The 15,531-nt window shown below is 47.6% G+C and overlaps 1 protein-coding gene across 1 annotated transcript in view; it reads left to right on the top strand.

Moving 5' to 3' along the window:
• Positions 1-15,531, top strand: part of T265_05451 (hypothetical protein) — a gene marked incomplete at both ends in the record, with an annotated part of 54,169 nt that overhangs the window by 12,900 nt on the left and 25,738 nt on the right. Inside the window, one exon of the mRNA XM_009170462.1 lies at positions 12,875-14,671. Coding sequence (XP_009168726.1) covers positions 12,875-14,671 — 1,797 coding nt within the window. The remainder of the gene's footprint in view (positions 1-12,874; positions 14,672-15,531) is intronic.

The raw sequence follows: 15,531 nt of genomic DNA, 5'->3' as shown, positions 1-15,531 counted from the left end.
GCTATGCACCGGAAGGATGTCACAGCTAAAGGATTCTTTAAATTGTTTTTATATTGTTGAGGTACTGGAGGGTAATGGCGACCAGCTGAAGAATTATTATTATTACTATTGTTAACATTAGCCCGCCTAATTATTGTTGAATATTAGTCAGTCTTCTGCTGGTTAGTATGGCGATATCGCTCAGTGCTTTGAGCGCGAATTTACTGACTGGAAGTTCCGTGGTTCGAACCCGATCCCTGTCTCTTGACTTCCTCTGTCTAGGCTTTGGCAACCTGGCAGCATCCCAGCCCTTGTGATCATTTCTGATGTCGTGGCGGTTGAGCACCGAAAGGGTGCTACAGCTGAACTATTAGTGTGGCTGACCAACGCTTAGGAGTTGGTTTGGTTTTCGGTTTTACTTTTGCGTTCCAGTTTAGGGCACTTAAGTGAGATATTCGCAGGCTTTGATGGTCTGTATGTGTAGTATGGGGGTGTTAGGACAATCGGATCGGGCTTGGGGAGCAGAAATTGATTTTCTTCTGCTTGAATTTGGCACTTTTGATCCAAACTAGTTCACCGATAACCCCGTATCACCACGTGTCAACTTGGCTGGCTTAAAACCGCTCTCTTTTACCAGTTCTGCTCCCTCTATTCTATTCAGCTTAGGGTTCTCGCGGCACCTCAGTAAAAAAATCCTTCAGCACCCTTTCGGTGCCTAGCTGCAATGCCACACGAAGGAGGCACGAGGGCTTGGATGCTGCCAGGTTGCCCAAGCCTAGACAGGGGAAGTCGAGAGGCAAAGGTTGGGTTCGAACCGCGGACCTTCCAGTCAGTAAATTCGCGCTCTAACGACTTCGGCCATCTCGTGGCACTGCACTGCTTGAGTATAGCTGATGGGAGGTATGGTGCTTTGTTGCTTTCCTTGAAATCGTAAGATCACGCTTTCACCGTTTTAGTTACGTGGACGTCCAGGGAGAAGATTCAAAGATACTGTTCTCTTTTGGCTTCTTATGTTTATAGTTAGTCCACACTTTTCCATTGATAGAAATCATTCTTCTTAAGATTGCTGAAAACTCTTCGACAACCTACAACCACCTTCGTCGAAGAATTTTTAGCAACCTTATGAGTAGTGTATCAAGAATATACATGTACCGCGATATCTCGGTTACCGTAGCAACTGAAACATGAGGTGGCCTGGTGCAGTACATTCATTTGCCTGGAAACAGCACAAACGAGAGAGAGCTGATTTTCAGTTGAATCTCCCGCAAAACCGAATTTGTTTGCAAATGAGTGTATTCCGGTTTCGCCCCCGGTCGCGCAGTCCTCGAGTTTTCGTCATCATCCTTTTTTCCACATTTTACGGCCAAAAGGTTAACGACTACCGCTCTCAGTTGATCGCTTCGCTGTCAAAAGTCCAGCCAGCCGCATATTTCTATCGACGTTGCACGATTGTCTATCCACACACTCTTGTTCACCCGCACGTGCGTGTAGAACCATTGACGAATCGCTTTCTAGCGCACAACACGTGTTTTGCGCATGTTGCATGTGACTGAATTTATGTATGCACGCTTGGTTCGATCATAGCTCTGTATGGAACTCTGTCACTACCAGCTTATACATACTGTCGTTCTTCTAAGCGGACTGTTCCTACCATGAATGGCTCCCCGGTGAGACTTCCAGTGTGAAGTTTGAAAGTCTTTATCAAGGGATAGAAATCTTAGCATTCCGCTTGTAATTTGTCCTCACTGGGAAACTGTTCGATGGACTAGAGCTGCACAAAATTTTTGATTCATTAAGGTTAGTCCGCCGTGCCCCTTGTTGAAATCAAACGTATGCGCCCGGGCATTCTCTATGTTTGTATACTTTACACTAATGCCGGTCCCTCCCGCCACTATACAGCAAATGAACTCATAGTCAAGCTACCATCGGGGGCGAGTGGTTAGGGCGCGAATTTACCGATCAGAAAGTCCATGGTTCGAACCCGACCTCTGCCTCTCGACTCCCCTGTCTAGAATTGGGCAACCTGGCAACATCCCGGCCCTCGTGCTTCCTTCAGGTACCATGACAGCTAGGCACCGGAAGGGTGCTACAGCTACCATACACCAAGGGGCAACAGTGAGTTGTCCAGTTTAATGTTAGCGGGATCGATAAAGTCCCCGTTGAAGGAACACAACCATACCATTTTTCGACACGCGCCTTGCATGTGCATAGTGCAGAGTCATGCTTCATAACGTGAAGTCTCTAAACATGCTCCTAGCAATTCAAGGAGAGACCCTGGCAGCTGTGGAGAATTCTACATTACTTATTGACTCTAATGATGGTGTGTATGATGAGGTCAGTACACAATTCTCAAAGGTTCACTTTGATTTGCGTCACTTGTGGTATCAAGAGACATGTCACTTTGCCTCAAAGGTCACATCACCAGGTTACAGGTTGTGGTCACAAGGCGTGACCTATGAAGACAGATGATGTGTGGCATCTGTAGGTTTTTAATCACTGATGCCTCAACGAAGCAATTCAAGGAGAGACCCTGGCAGCTGTGGAGAATTCTACATTACTTATTGACTCTAATGATGGTGTGTATGATGAGGTCAGTACACAATTCTCAAAGGTTCACTTTGATTTGCGTCACTTGTGGTATCAAGAGACATGTCACTTTGCCTCAAAGGTCACATCACCAGGTTACAGGTTGTGGTCACAAGGCGTGACCTATGAAGACAGATGATGTGTGGCATCTGTAGGTTTTTAATGATGGATGCCTCAACGAATTCGTAACCAGGTAATTAGAAAACGGGGATCTTGTTTGGCAGTCTCGGAAAACATCCGGTTGCGATGGCTCGGCCATATACTACGCATCTCGAAACGTCATCTGTCATCTCCTTCAGAATTGCACAAGCTGTGTGGGGTGGACTTGGGTGTGACTTGGCAGCAAGGTATGTCAAAGACCACCGAGAGCTTAGGTGTTGTTGTTGCTATCCGACTTCCAGTACAATGGGGCGAATAACGATCACATCAAATCTTGTGCGACACTCCGTTAACGATCCGGTGTGTCCCTTCCCAAACACGTGAGGCGAAACTGAGCTCTGAATGCAACCGTGACCATCTAGGATAGCATCAGCCGGTCTGTTAAGCCAGACCGTGTGACCTAGGGAGCTGGTATCGCATGCACACATGAGCTGACCTTGAAAAAAGTCGGCAACAACAGTTTGCTTTTATTTTTCGAACGAAGTAGAGGTGTCAAATGTCCGCAGCAATGAACGTGCCTACTGCACCTTCACAGAGTTGATAGTTCAGTTGTTGAGACACCTTTGTGTTTCATATGCCTTTTGACTACTCGCCTATTCATGTGATCGGTTGGGTGTTGTGGTTGGTTCTGTTTTAACGCGTTCTTCGTGTCCGACCAGCATACCTACAAATGTCCGCAGCCGCTCAACTGTTTGAATGATTGAATGAATAAACTGACCCAGTTGTTGAAGGCAGGCGTTCACTAGACTTAGTGCAGGGATTACGATTTCAGCATCGTTGTGCTAAAATCACTGCTCATTCCATCCTCGCCAACCGGGCATGTAACATTGACAGCACATCATCAGTGTACAACTTCGCTCCCGTACGACCGTAACTTATTTGAATGCCTTATTGCAAAGAAAAGATTAAAAGTGGGTGTAGATGAGACCTAGTACTAGCCTAGCTCTGTGTGAATCGTTTCTCCAACGGAAAGATGTATTGTTGCTCCCTGGGAACTATGACGATGTAGTTTTCCTGTTGGAGAACAATACTTTCTAGCAGAGAATAACAAAAGTATGGGTTTTGCCACAAACAATCGAAAAATTATGAAATTGTATTCGCCGTGTGGGGTTTGGTGAAAGCCTTCAACAAATGGTTCAGTTCATTCACTACTATGGCTTCAATCGATTGGGTCGATAGAGGATTTGCACCCGGACATTCCGACGCTGGGTGGCCATACGTTTTTGTTCGTTTGTTCGCTGGGCTGGGCAATTTGATTGCGAACGTTTCATCACCATTCGAGGCGAGATGGCTCAAGTGGGTAGAGCGTGAATTTATTAACCGCAAGGTCCGTGGTTCTAGCCCGAACTCTGCCTCTCGACTTCCCTTGTCTAAGCTTGGGAAACCTGGCAGTATCCCAGCCCTCGTGCTTCCTTCGGGTGGCATGGCAGCTAGGCACCGAAAGGGTGCTACAGCTGAACGATTTTTTTACGGTTACTCTCCAGTAAATTGAAATTCGCTTGTAATTTCCTTATTTCTTGAGATTTGACGAATCGAACTTAGATAATAAAAACAATGATCGTTCAGGTGTGACACTTTCAGTGCATCACAGACATGCAACTCTAGTAGAGCACCAGGTGTTGCTGGGAATAATCGAAACCAGTGTTGTTTTCGAACCACGGACATTCTGATTAGTCAAAGTTGACGTAGAGAGAAGAGTAGTGTAAGGTTTTCTCACTTTTTGCGTCTTCTGTTCGGAGCATTATTGTGAAGTTCCTTTTCTTCAAAATAATTGCTCACTTTGGTCCGTAAATCAGCCAATTTTGTCTTGGGGCGAGGCGCGTTTCACTTGTCTGCGAGGTCATCGTTTGCGGTCAGATGGTTTATTAATCTACCTCGTGACTATCCAAACAGCCGGTTAATCTGCTTTCATTTCGACCACACTTGTGTAAATATCGCTTTTCAAAATCAGATCACGATCGCATCACACGTAGTAGTCAGTTTCGTTTCGTTGTCTGGTATGACTTGGTGCTGTACGGAACTGTGCGCAGACAACGCGAATCTGATCACACGACAATCATTCAGCTGTAGAACCCTTTCGGTGCCTAACTGCCATGCCACCTGAAGAAAGCACGAGGGCTGGAATACTGCCAGGTTGCCCAAGCCTAGGCAGGAGAAGTCGGGAGGCAGAGGTCGGATTCGAACCATGGATTTTCCGGTCAGTAAATTCGCGCTCTAACCTCTTGGGCCATCCCACCCTCATTCTCAAGGCTCGCTTACAGGCTAAATAGCATCGAAACGACCGAACTGAACCGTTCGTAAATTTTTTCGAAGGGCAACCATGAACGTTAGATGATTCCCGCAGGTAACAGAATGGTAGTGTTCCAAGCTTGCACCAGGTCCCCTCCCTCACCTACTCTTTGTTTTCATCTACAGAACTTAGGTGTGATCAAATGTACTTTGTGGTTTCACAGCAGTGAAGTCTCAGTATCGTCAGTGATGTTGCTTTCTCTGATGATGTACGCACATCTCACTGGCGGGCAACCGTAGTCCGAACGGTCTAAAGAAGCTCCATCAGCTCTGCTGGCCGATTAATTGTTCGACCGATGGAGAAGACACTTGCTACCGGGAAAAAACCGTGTCCTGTACCACCGGTCTAAGGAAGGCATCATCATTATCAGCTGTAATAACCGCGTACTCGTCGTACATTGGTTGTAGCTGCCGCAGTTTTGTTCATCGATGACTTGGGGGGAGGAGTAGGTAGCTGTGCATTGCAAGCGGGAGCCGATAAATTGGTGCATAAATCCAGCAGTGTCAGTGGGTGGGGGTGGGAAAAGAACTATGCATTGAAGGCAATAGCTTGGATGCACGAGCGCCATTGAGGGCGCGACTGGGCCATGTCTGACAATGTCTAGCCATTGATGTGGCCCGTCTCGGGGTCCACATCCAGGAAGACGGCAGTGACCAGCGCAGCTGAGTTCGCTGGTAATGCCTTTCATACTCCTCTGCCAAGTCCCGCGGCCGTGTAAAGGTCTACGGGAAGCTCTGCCCACATCAAGTGGTGTCCGACAGAGCTGTTCTCTAAGGAAGGCAACTGTCAGTGAGGCGATAAGCAAAAAACTGTGCCTGTGGGTGCTTGGAAGGTGAACGTTAATGCCAGCAAGAGATAGAAATAAAGTGTGAAATATCCCCATTAGTGTGCGAGCAGCTACCAGGTCTGAAGTCTTCGTTCAGCCCTGTTCGAAGAAGATCTGAAAATCTGTCTGACAAAACGTCTTGGTACAGTAGGTTCCTGGCATATTTATGTTCATGCCGATTAGAAAACATTCGTGCTGCGTTGAATGCCACATGTTTGCGAAAACCTCCCCTCGGTACTTTTCACGGAGCATAACGCAAAGGACTCAGTCATTTTTGATCGGGTATCCCACCAAGCAATCGTCAGACCAAACCATATGGTATCCTTTCCTTTGCCTGCTAATATAGTAGTAAGATAGTCATTCAGCTGTAACCCATTTCGGTGGAGCATAACGCAAAGGACTCAGTCATTTTTGATCGGGTATCCCACCAAGCAATCGTCAGACCAAACCATATGGTATCCTTTCCTTTGCCTGCTAATATAGTAGTAAGATAGTCATTCAGCTGTAACACCATTTCGGTGCCTAAGTGCACCAGGGCTGGGATACTGCCAAGTTGCCCAAGCCTAGACAGGAGAAGTCGAGGGAGAGAGGTCGGGTTCGAACCACGGACCTTCCGGTCAGTATTTCGCGCACTAACCACTGAGCCAACGAGAACACGTCTCCACACTCTAGATGTGCTCAAATCCCCTACAGCTCAGCCACATGAGCAATTTTGTCTATGAGGCGGGACGTAGAGGGTCCGGCAGGTAACCCACCGGTTAATATTTATGAGCCCCTACCCCAAAAGCAAACGTCGACTGGTCAGTTTGTGCAACTGGCAGATTTTAATTGAAATCTTACGCCCAACTGATGAGTCCCATCCGGACGAAAGTACTGTTTTGACTGAGCTTTTCGAGATCCGACTACACTTTTTAAAAATATTTGTTCAGACCTAATTCCATGACTTGAATACCGGATCCTTCACGAGGATCGGTAAGTACTCTGATGAGAAATTCTGGTTGGTAGCCAAACTGTCCGGATGAGTCCATAGTTGGTTCCGAACAAGTTTTACATCTACGCCAAAAAAACATGCAAGTATTCTGTCTACATCCATTCATCCATCCCGCAAATTCGATCTATCCAACGGACCTTGTATATTTATGGGTGGCTGCATTTGAATCCAGAGTGTGAGCGGATCAACCCATAGACTTGGTGCGACGACACAGCATTCAGTGAGGCGTCATTCATCCCGACCGTTTTCTCGAAATCGAAGAGGAGGCCAGGCCTCTGATGTGGGAATCGGTTCACCTAAAATGGTCATAGAGTCACAGCATGAACTGGACGACTTAAGTCACGGACAACCTTTGTTCTAACGCCCGATGTAGATGAACCAGTGTACATTTGAACTGATGGCTGAGCCTCACCCGACAGTGTGAGTGTCTGTTAACATCCGACATTCGAGCACGCGAGATGCCTCATTGGTTAGAGTGGGAATTTACTCTAATGGTTCGAACCCGATCTCTTCCTCTCGACTGCTCCTCTCTAGGCTTGGGCAACCATCGTGCTTCCTCCTGGTCGCATGGCATTTAGGCGCCGAAAGGGTGCTACAGCTGAACGACAATCCAATGTAGGACCGTCCGGCAGGTACTCGAGGAGCTTGGTCTGAAAGCTTCGTTTGATTTCTGGATCCACGAGCTAACATAGAAAGTTCGGTGACAAGCAGCGGTGGATAGGTCGATGGTCGGAGTGCATTCTGGTATCCCAGAAGTAGCGGTAGTTAGCCATCGACCTGTGCCGTCGGTAACTGACGACAAGATGTTCTATTTGGATTCGAGGCTGGTTCGTTTTCAAGTGATTTCCACCATTCGTGAATGTGGTACTTCAATGGAACAGCCTGTTCTCAGCACTTATCTGCAATAGGACTCTCTTCGTTGTCCGTACCTGTCATCTCCAACCCAAGACAGCTACCCAGTTGGAACTCAGCCGTGGTTAGTCTACCTACCTGTCACCAGCAACCGCAACGATGTCGGAGCTTTTAGCCCGTTGTAAAAGAGCACCTAGTGCCTCATTGAGACTCTCCGGCAGATTCAGAGCTACAGCCCATCAGGGCACAGCCGAGTCCAGCATGCACACAAGAGTAGTCTACCATCCGACTTATTTCAGAGTGCAAATGTTGATAAAAGTTGTCAGGTAGACTGAGTGTCGGTGTCGGCCGTGGCGGCCGAGTCAACCATAGATATTGCATCGAACAGCATTGGGTGGTGAACCGCTCTGTCAGCCCGTCCTTTTTTTTGCACACAGCAAGTAAGGCTACCCGGCACCACGCGTGACGATATTTTCGGTTGTGGCGTTCATGATTAAGCGCGGGCTGGGTTGCTGTCAGGGTGCCCACACCTAGACAGAACAATTAGGTTTACCAGTCAGAACATTTGACTCAAAAGCTTGGCCGCGAGGCAGAGGATGGGTGCCGACAAACTACTAAAATAGTACACTTTTTTAAGGAACAAGTAGCTGGAACAAGTGCCTGTTCCAACTCCCGACCTAGAGGAATAGGAAACTGTTCGTCAAACGTCTATTCACTGACCGAACGGGTTATGGGAAACTTCGGGTATCAAAGTGAACCCTCCCAACGAGGATAAATCAGTGGGTCATAGAACTACTCGAACCACCACATCGCGATAGGCTCCGGTCTCTCTGCAGTGTGCTAGAATCGGTCAAAACCACCGAAATCGTCGAGATCCGGATTCCACTCAAAACAGTGCAGATAGACAGCCTTGAAAGCCTTGATAATAACTCTTACGTTAGCTTACCTCATCAATATACTTACCACTGGTATTTTACTGGCTAACTACTAAAGTGTACTTGGGCTAGCTGATCGGGATGGCCCAAGTGGTTAAAGCGAGAACTTACTGACCGGAAGATCTGTGGTTCGAACCTGACCTCTGTCTCTCAACTTCCCCTGTCTAAGCTTGGGAAACCTGGCAGTATCCCAGCCCTCGTGCAACCTTCGGGTGGCATGGCAGTTAGGTACTGTAAAGGGTGCTACAGCTGAACTTGGGCTAGCTCAAATCGATACTGCCGCGCTATGATAGTTTTCCGGAGATGGTGAGTTGACCTACCTCCTGTCGACCTGCACGAACTTACGTGCCCGCACCATCGCGTCGGCGGAATCAATTTGTTTGCGCCGAAATGCACGGCAGCCTTGGATCGAAGTCGTCAGCCGGTAGGTGATCATACGTGATCCGATTGAATCCACCGTTTATTTGATCAAAAAACTACCGGATACACTCCGGGTGTCGCATATGGCATTGGATTCTCATGGAAACCTGTGATAAAATGCTGGCACAAAAAATATCGATCGGGACGTTCGTCTGTCATCTCGTTCGAGTGAATCATTCTGAATCGGATGACTAGGCAAGCTGGATCTCGGCACTCGACATCATTGCAGGTGTGCGTCAAGCTCTCTTCATACCGTCAATCTTCGCCCTATAGTGTGCGCGCATCTGTTCTGTGCCAGATAGGGTATCGGGTCCTGTGAACCTGCACGCAGTTCTCATAGCGTTTGCTGAACTGAGAAGTCTTACTCCAGCTGCTTGTTTGCAACCAACCAAAGATGAGCGGTGCAGTTTTTTCACCCCTTCCGGTTGATCTAACCCCGTATAAATCAACAATGGTTGTGGATTTCGCTTACAAGAAATATTCAGGTTGGCCTGCGTTCTACAAACATGCTGAGAGACAGCAGGTCGCAGTAGAATATAACAGTTCGATTACAAACACATCAGTAGTCACTACAGAGGTGAAATGACCCGAGTGGTTAGAGCGCGAATCTACTAACCAGAAGGTCCGTGGTTCGAATCCGACCTCTGCCTCTCGACTTCCCCTGTCTAGGCTTGGGCAACCTGGTAGTACCCCAGCCCTCGTGCAACCTTCGGGTGGCATGGCAGCTAAGCACCGAAGGGGTGCTACAGATGACCGATTTTTTTAGTTTTCACCACATCGCAGCCACTAGTTGTAGACGTCGCGAACGTCTACCAGTTGGGTCGTGCTAGGTTAAGCTGATGCCGTAAATACGACAACATCATCTTACTGTATATTAAGCCTGTACGTTGAATGCTGTCACAGATTTCCTTAACTTCATACAGCCTCTCTGTGACTAAGTGGAAAATCGTTTTAAAAAATCGTACAACTGTAACACCCTTTTGGTGCCTAGATACCATGCCAACCGAAGGAAGCACGGGGGCTGGGGTGCTGCCAGGAGAAGTCGGTTGGCAGAGGTCGGGTTCGATCCACGGACCTTTCGGTCAGTAAATTTGCGCCCTAACTACTGAACCATCCCAGTAGCTCAGTGGTGGCGAGATGTTTGCAATAAAATTCCTGAGCTCAATGAGGTACGCAAGCATCAGCTTTTCTTGAATCCCCTCCACCAAGCTGAGGCCCATCCAAAAGCTGCTTTTAGCCGGATGTAGTAGTGAACAAATCTGTCATGGAAATTCTAGCCACTCGTTCTTTTTTTTTGTGGGCGGGGCACAGATTCAATCCCACCACATCCCTGTTGGTATTTAGGAAGTAAGCTCCCAGGAAGCAAAGCCCTTCAGGGTCACATATTTGGGGGGTTCTAAGAAATCCCATTCGGATTGTCCTTTCCGCTATTCGAGCAAGCAACTGAGTACTATCTTTGACAACTGTTAGTAACATATCACAACCTGTAGTGAGTTTGTTACAGTAACTGTTCTTCCATGCGTGGGCTCATCAACACAGGTATAGTGAACGATTTCTCGACTTCATTCAGTCAAACCCATGGGTCTTTCCTTTGAGAGACTAAAATCCTCTTGTCAACGAAGTTAGTGGTTTCTGGAGTGGATTACAGAGGTCTGTCACTGAATGTACCTCAAGTGATGCAGAACGCTAGCCAGTCGATCTCTGCTCCCCGGAACACACATCGCTCGCATTGGGCGGGGAATACACTCTCTAGGAGATTGAAGCCACACTCGGCTAATCCCCAGGGGCAGCCCATGCGACACTGACACCTAAACACACCAAATGTGCACATCGCAGCGACCAGGTGGTGAAATCACTTTTCACCCGTTTAGGCAAAAGAACATCATTGTGCTAAAATCTGAAAACAAATTCTCATTCATGAAGGAAACTACTCACAAGGTTGATGAAAACTGTTCGACAGCCCACGACTGGTTTTGCCGTTCTTGGGGCTCATGAGGTAGGCTCACTCCCCGAGTTTCCGTCAACCTTATCTTCTACCTGAAACCTAGTTGGACTGGTTTCGAGAAATACACTCATTTGCAAACCAACTAAAACATGCGGTGGCCTGTGTGCAGCACCTTCAGTTTTAGAATATCATAAACGAGAGGTTCAACCAAATTTGCTTGCAAATGAGTTTTTCTCGAAAATTCTCATCCATCTTTATGGTTCACCGAATACTGGTAAAGTGTGATAGTTATCTCATTCCCTGCTTCAAACATTAGCATTTCTCTGCTTATCGCGGTTGGGGCGTGGTCACATCAACAGTGATAAAAAGATGTGACCACCTCGAATATTAATAGAAAGCCTCTCCTATTGCCTGGTGAATGTTCCTTGCAGGACAGTTCTTCTTGCGTCAATGTGCGTTTAGGGTTACTTTTGAGGAATTAAGGGTCTACCCTCTTTGCCCATTGTTTCTTATACCAAATTAACCTTTGTAATTCATATCCTTATGTAGAGATAGTGGACCTATGTGCTGCCACATGGAAACCGTGATTGACTTTTACCGGTCTAAAACGATTCCGGGAATTAACACCTGGACTTCCCGTCCACTATAGATTTTCACCCGTACGGAACTTTGGACAGGAATACTTGCCTTTTTTCTCCACACGCTTCACCTCTCATGGAACACTAAAGATATTTTGTCGGGTGTTCAAAAAAAACGATACAACTGTAGTAGCAACAATAAGTGTGTGTGTGTTGCACGCTTATGAACATATTTTGTTCAGGGCACAATACTACTTATAAGGGGTGTTGGAAACTGTTGGACAGCCTACTACCGTTTTTGACCTTCTTGGGGTTCATCGGGTAGATGTGGTTCATGAGCCTTGTCTTCCAAATGAACACCAGTTTGTACATGTACATCCAATCGATATAGCTCAATGGTTAAGACGCTGGCTCACGGGCCACAAAGTCCGTGGTTCGAATCCAACCTCAGCTTCTCGACTGCTCCTGCCTAGGCTGGGGCAAACTGGCATTATCCCAGCCCTCGTGTCTCCTTCCGTTGGCATGGCGACTAGGCACCAAAATATTGTAACAGCTAAGCGACTTACCTTGTACTCAACTCTGATCCAGTTGCATGTACCATCAGCGTTGATGAAGAGGTTATTGTTAAACAGCTATCAACAGCCAATGACTGCAACCCAATTCTGTTATGTCCGGATGGCTCGTGCACTCTTCCCTTCTGCCTGTGATACTCTTCGTCCCATCAGGCAGTTTTGTGTGGATGGTCACCGTACACTTATGGAACATCAGACGTATTTTGGCAAAGCTTTCTGACAGCGAGCTAATTCCATCTATTCTACGTGTTCCAGAATTGAATTCATCGCCAAGAACAGAATTGCATGGCAATCGATCCAGATTTTGATAACGAGTCAACTAGCGATGTTTTTTCTGGTCAAAACTAGCAGGTGCAAGCTTTTCACAGTGAACACTGACAGTGAAAAAAATAGTTCATCCGTAGTACCCTTCTAGTGCCTAACTGCCATGCCACCAGAACGTTGCACGAGGGTTGGGATACTGCCAGGTTGCCCAAGCCTGGACAGGAGAAGTCGAGGGAGAGAGGTCGGATTCGAACCACGGACCTTCCAGTCAGTAAGTTCGCTCTCTAACCACTTGGGCCATCTCGCCCCCCAGCATACGTTAAACTTCCAAGTGGTTGGAGTTCTTCTAAGCGTTGCTTTTTCGTTTGGGCTCTGGTTTCCGTCATACCGATTGTGTTGTAGTGTCATTTATATCGTTGGTATGATTTCTGAATAGATTATCGTCTCACACTGTGCTCTCTCACCGTTCTGTTTCAGGCGTTCGTTTTCGAACCTCCCGAGTATCACCGAACCTGATGTCTTCCGACGACTCAAAGTCAGTGTAGCTTCTCCGGAGACGGAGCATGAAGTGAACCACGAATTGTCCAATGAGAATCTCACTGACCGCTCCGATCAAGACAGTCTAATACCGTCACCCGTCGCGCATCACGACCAACAGGCACAGATCAACGGCGTGAAGCCGTTCGAGCAGAATGAACTGAAGCCGTTCAATGGTGTGGACATTCATCGTGATTACGTCAAACGGTTGCTCGCCGAGTCCACCGCCGTGCTCACTGCAAAACATCATTGCCTGGTTACTGGTCTGTCTCCTGTTATTGATGCGGTATCCTGGAAAACCGGCGTATTCTCACCGGATAAAGAGAACACCTTGGTTCCCAAACCTGCCTTAAGCACGCCTAGTCCGTCCAAGACGCGGATAGACCGTGTGTGTACCTCTAGTGCGCAGATAGCACACCCACTGAAGTCCGCATCCACGAGGCGAAAGCAGCCGCGTGGTGTGTCTGTTGATGAACGGTTAACCGATCCTCTTAATAGATCTTTCGACTCTCCCGGCGTCAAACCTGACGATTCCCTTGTACAGGATGGAAGAACTCTCTCTAGCCCCCCATCCCCTACCAAACGCTCAGTTTGTCCACCCGCAACTGAGCATACCGAGCCACAACCTATGGACGAAGGACCAGACAACAAATCTCAGGTATTTTGTGTCTTTCCGACCAGCAGGCAAACCAATAACCAAATGCATCCACCCCAACCGAACACTGATTCTTCAAATTCTGTAAAGACTGAGCCACGCAATACTTCCAATTCTTCAGATTCCCTCAAACTTGAGGAAGGAAAATCCGAGTGCATTTCCATTAGAAAGGAGACCGAAATCGATCCCATGGTGAATTGTCGTCATCTGGCCCCGAACCCCATCGCCAATACCACCGCTTCTGACCGCGTCTTCATGCCGCCTCCAGACTCGGCCACTGCCAAAGCCAAACGACAAAACCTCCACACAGTCGAGGCGAAAGAGGACACCGGTGATGTTGTCAACGAAACAAAATCAGCCGGTACTTGCTCCGCTACTTCCGAATCTCTATCACCAAGTGCTTTGGATAAAGAGCAAACAAAATCGGCTCCAGGTACCACCACCCTCCGTGCCTTTCCAGATAAGCGTTGGCTATTCTCAGATGTCGCTTTAGCCAAAGTTCGTGCAAAGGTACAGAATGTCGTTCAACGGTTCAACACTAACAAGGCGCACAATCGGCAGGATCTTCTTGAAAATATCAGGGCAACTTTGGCTGCCTTTGTTGCCTCAGGTGCGAACCGAGACCAGCCAAAGGATGCCGAAGGACGTAAATCTCGACCTCGTCCACTTATGGGTGTTCTGCTTGTTCCTCTCTCGACCGACGGTCCATTCCTTCCTCAGCGAACGGAAGATGTTGCTCTCCCTCAGTCGGTTCCGCTGGAGCAACCCAGTCGATTGGATGGTTGGAGTATGACATCACCTTCGCTGGCCAATACCGTGTCCTTCACAACTGTTGGAGTGCAGTGTGAATTCCCCTCTCTCAGGTCTTCTGTTTCATCAACCCCGTTGTCGTCTCCCCCACTCGATGCACTATCTAATCCACGTGTATCACAATCAACCCTTGGACGATTACCGCAGTGTGCCAACTGTCATGACATATCGCGAAAAAGTCACGTATCATCTCCCTCGGCGACGGCATCCATCGTGAATTCTAAATTTTTGGAGGCCCAAGATCTGTTGCTCGCTGTGGAAGAAGAAAATCGGTGAGTTGCGCTTTCTTTCTGTGAATAACACCGATACATGTTTCGAATATTATCGTGCGCGAACGGTATCCATGTGTAAATGTATGGATGATGTAATGCTAGCCCACCATGTAGATGCCATCTCTCATTCAAGGAAAATTTGGCAAAAGCGCCATCGGAAACGTCTGGAAGCTTTATCTTTTAGTATCTCATGGAGGCTATACAATGCCAAAAATGGATAAGATAATAATAGATAATCGTTCAGCTGTAGAACCCTTTCCGTGCCTGACTGCCATGCCACCTGAAGGAAGCACGAGGGCTGGGATACTGCCAGGTTGCCCAAACCCAGACAGGGGAAACCCAGAGGCAGAAGTCGGGTTCGAACCACGGACCTTCCGGTCAGTAAATTAGAGCTCTGACCACTTGAGCCATCTCGCCCAAAATGCCAAAAATACCTAGACCTCGTAATCTCTTTCATTTCACCAAGCCATACTTTGTCCACATCTTGGCTTCGAAACTGTCCGTTTGGCGTTAGCATGTAAACAATAAGTCCACATACACACCTCGTGACGGGTGCGCGTAGTGCCAGACGCTTCTCAAAAATTGCCCGCCTTCCTTCTCCGCCAGATACCCACCGGTTCAACTCGAATTTACCTATCTATGTCTGAATTGCAATTGCATCTACAGTGCTTGGATTCACGAATGGGTTGCACATCTTGAAGTAGACAGTAGACGTGACCTACCGTCATCGTCGTTGTTTACGATAACGCTAGTCTCGAACCCTGGCGCTCGTGGATCCTCAACATTTCACCCGTCATCATCATCATCGACAGCATGACATCAGTGTTTAACACCGATGCTTCACTGCCGTACAACCATGA

The sequence above is a fragment of the Opisthorchis viverrini genome (genome assembly GCF_000715545.1).
Source record: "Opisthorchis viverrini unplaced genomic scaffold opera_v5_105, whole genome shotgun sequence".
NCBI classification, from domain to species: Eukaryota; Metazoa; Platyhelminthes; class Trematoda; order Opisthorchiida; family Opisthorchiidae; genus Opisthorchis; species Opisthorchis viverrini.
This window is presented reverse-complemented; position numbering and strand designations above follow the sequence as displayed.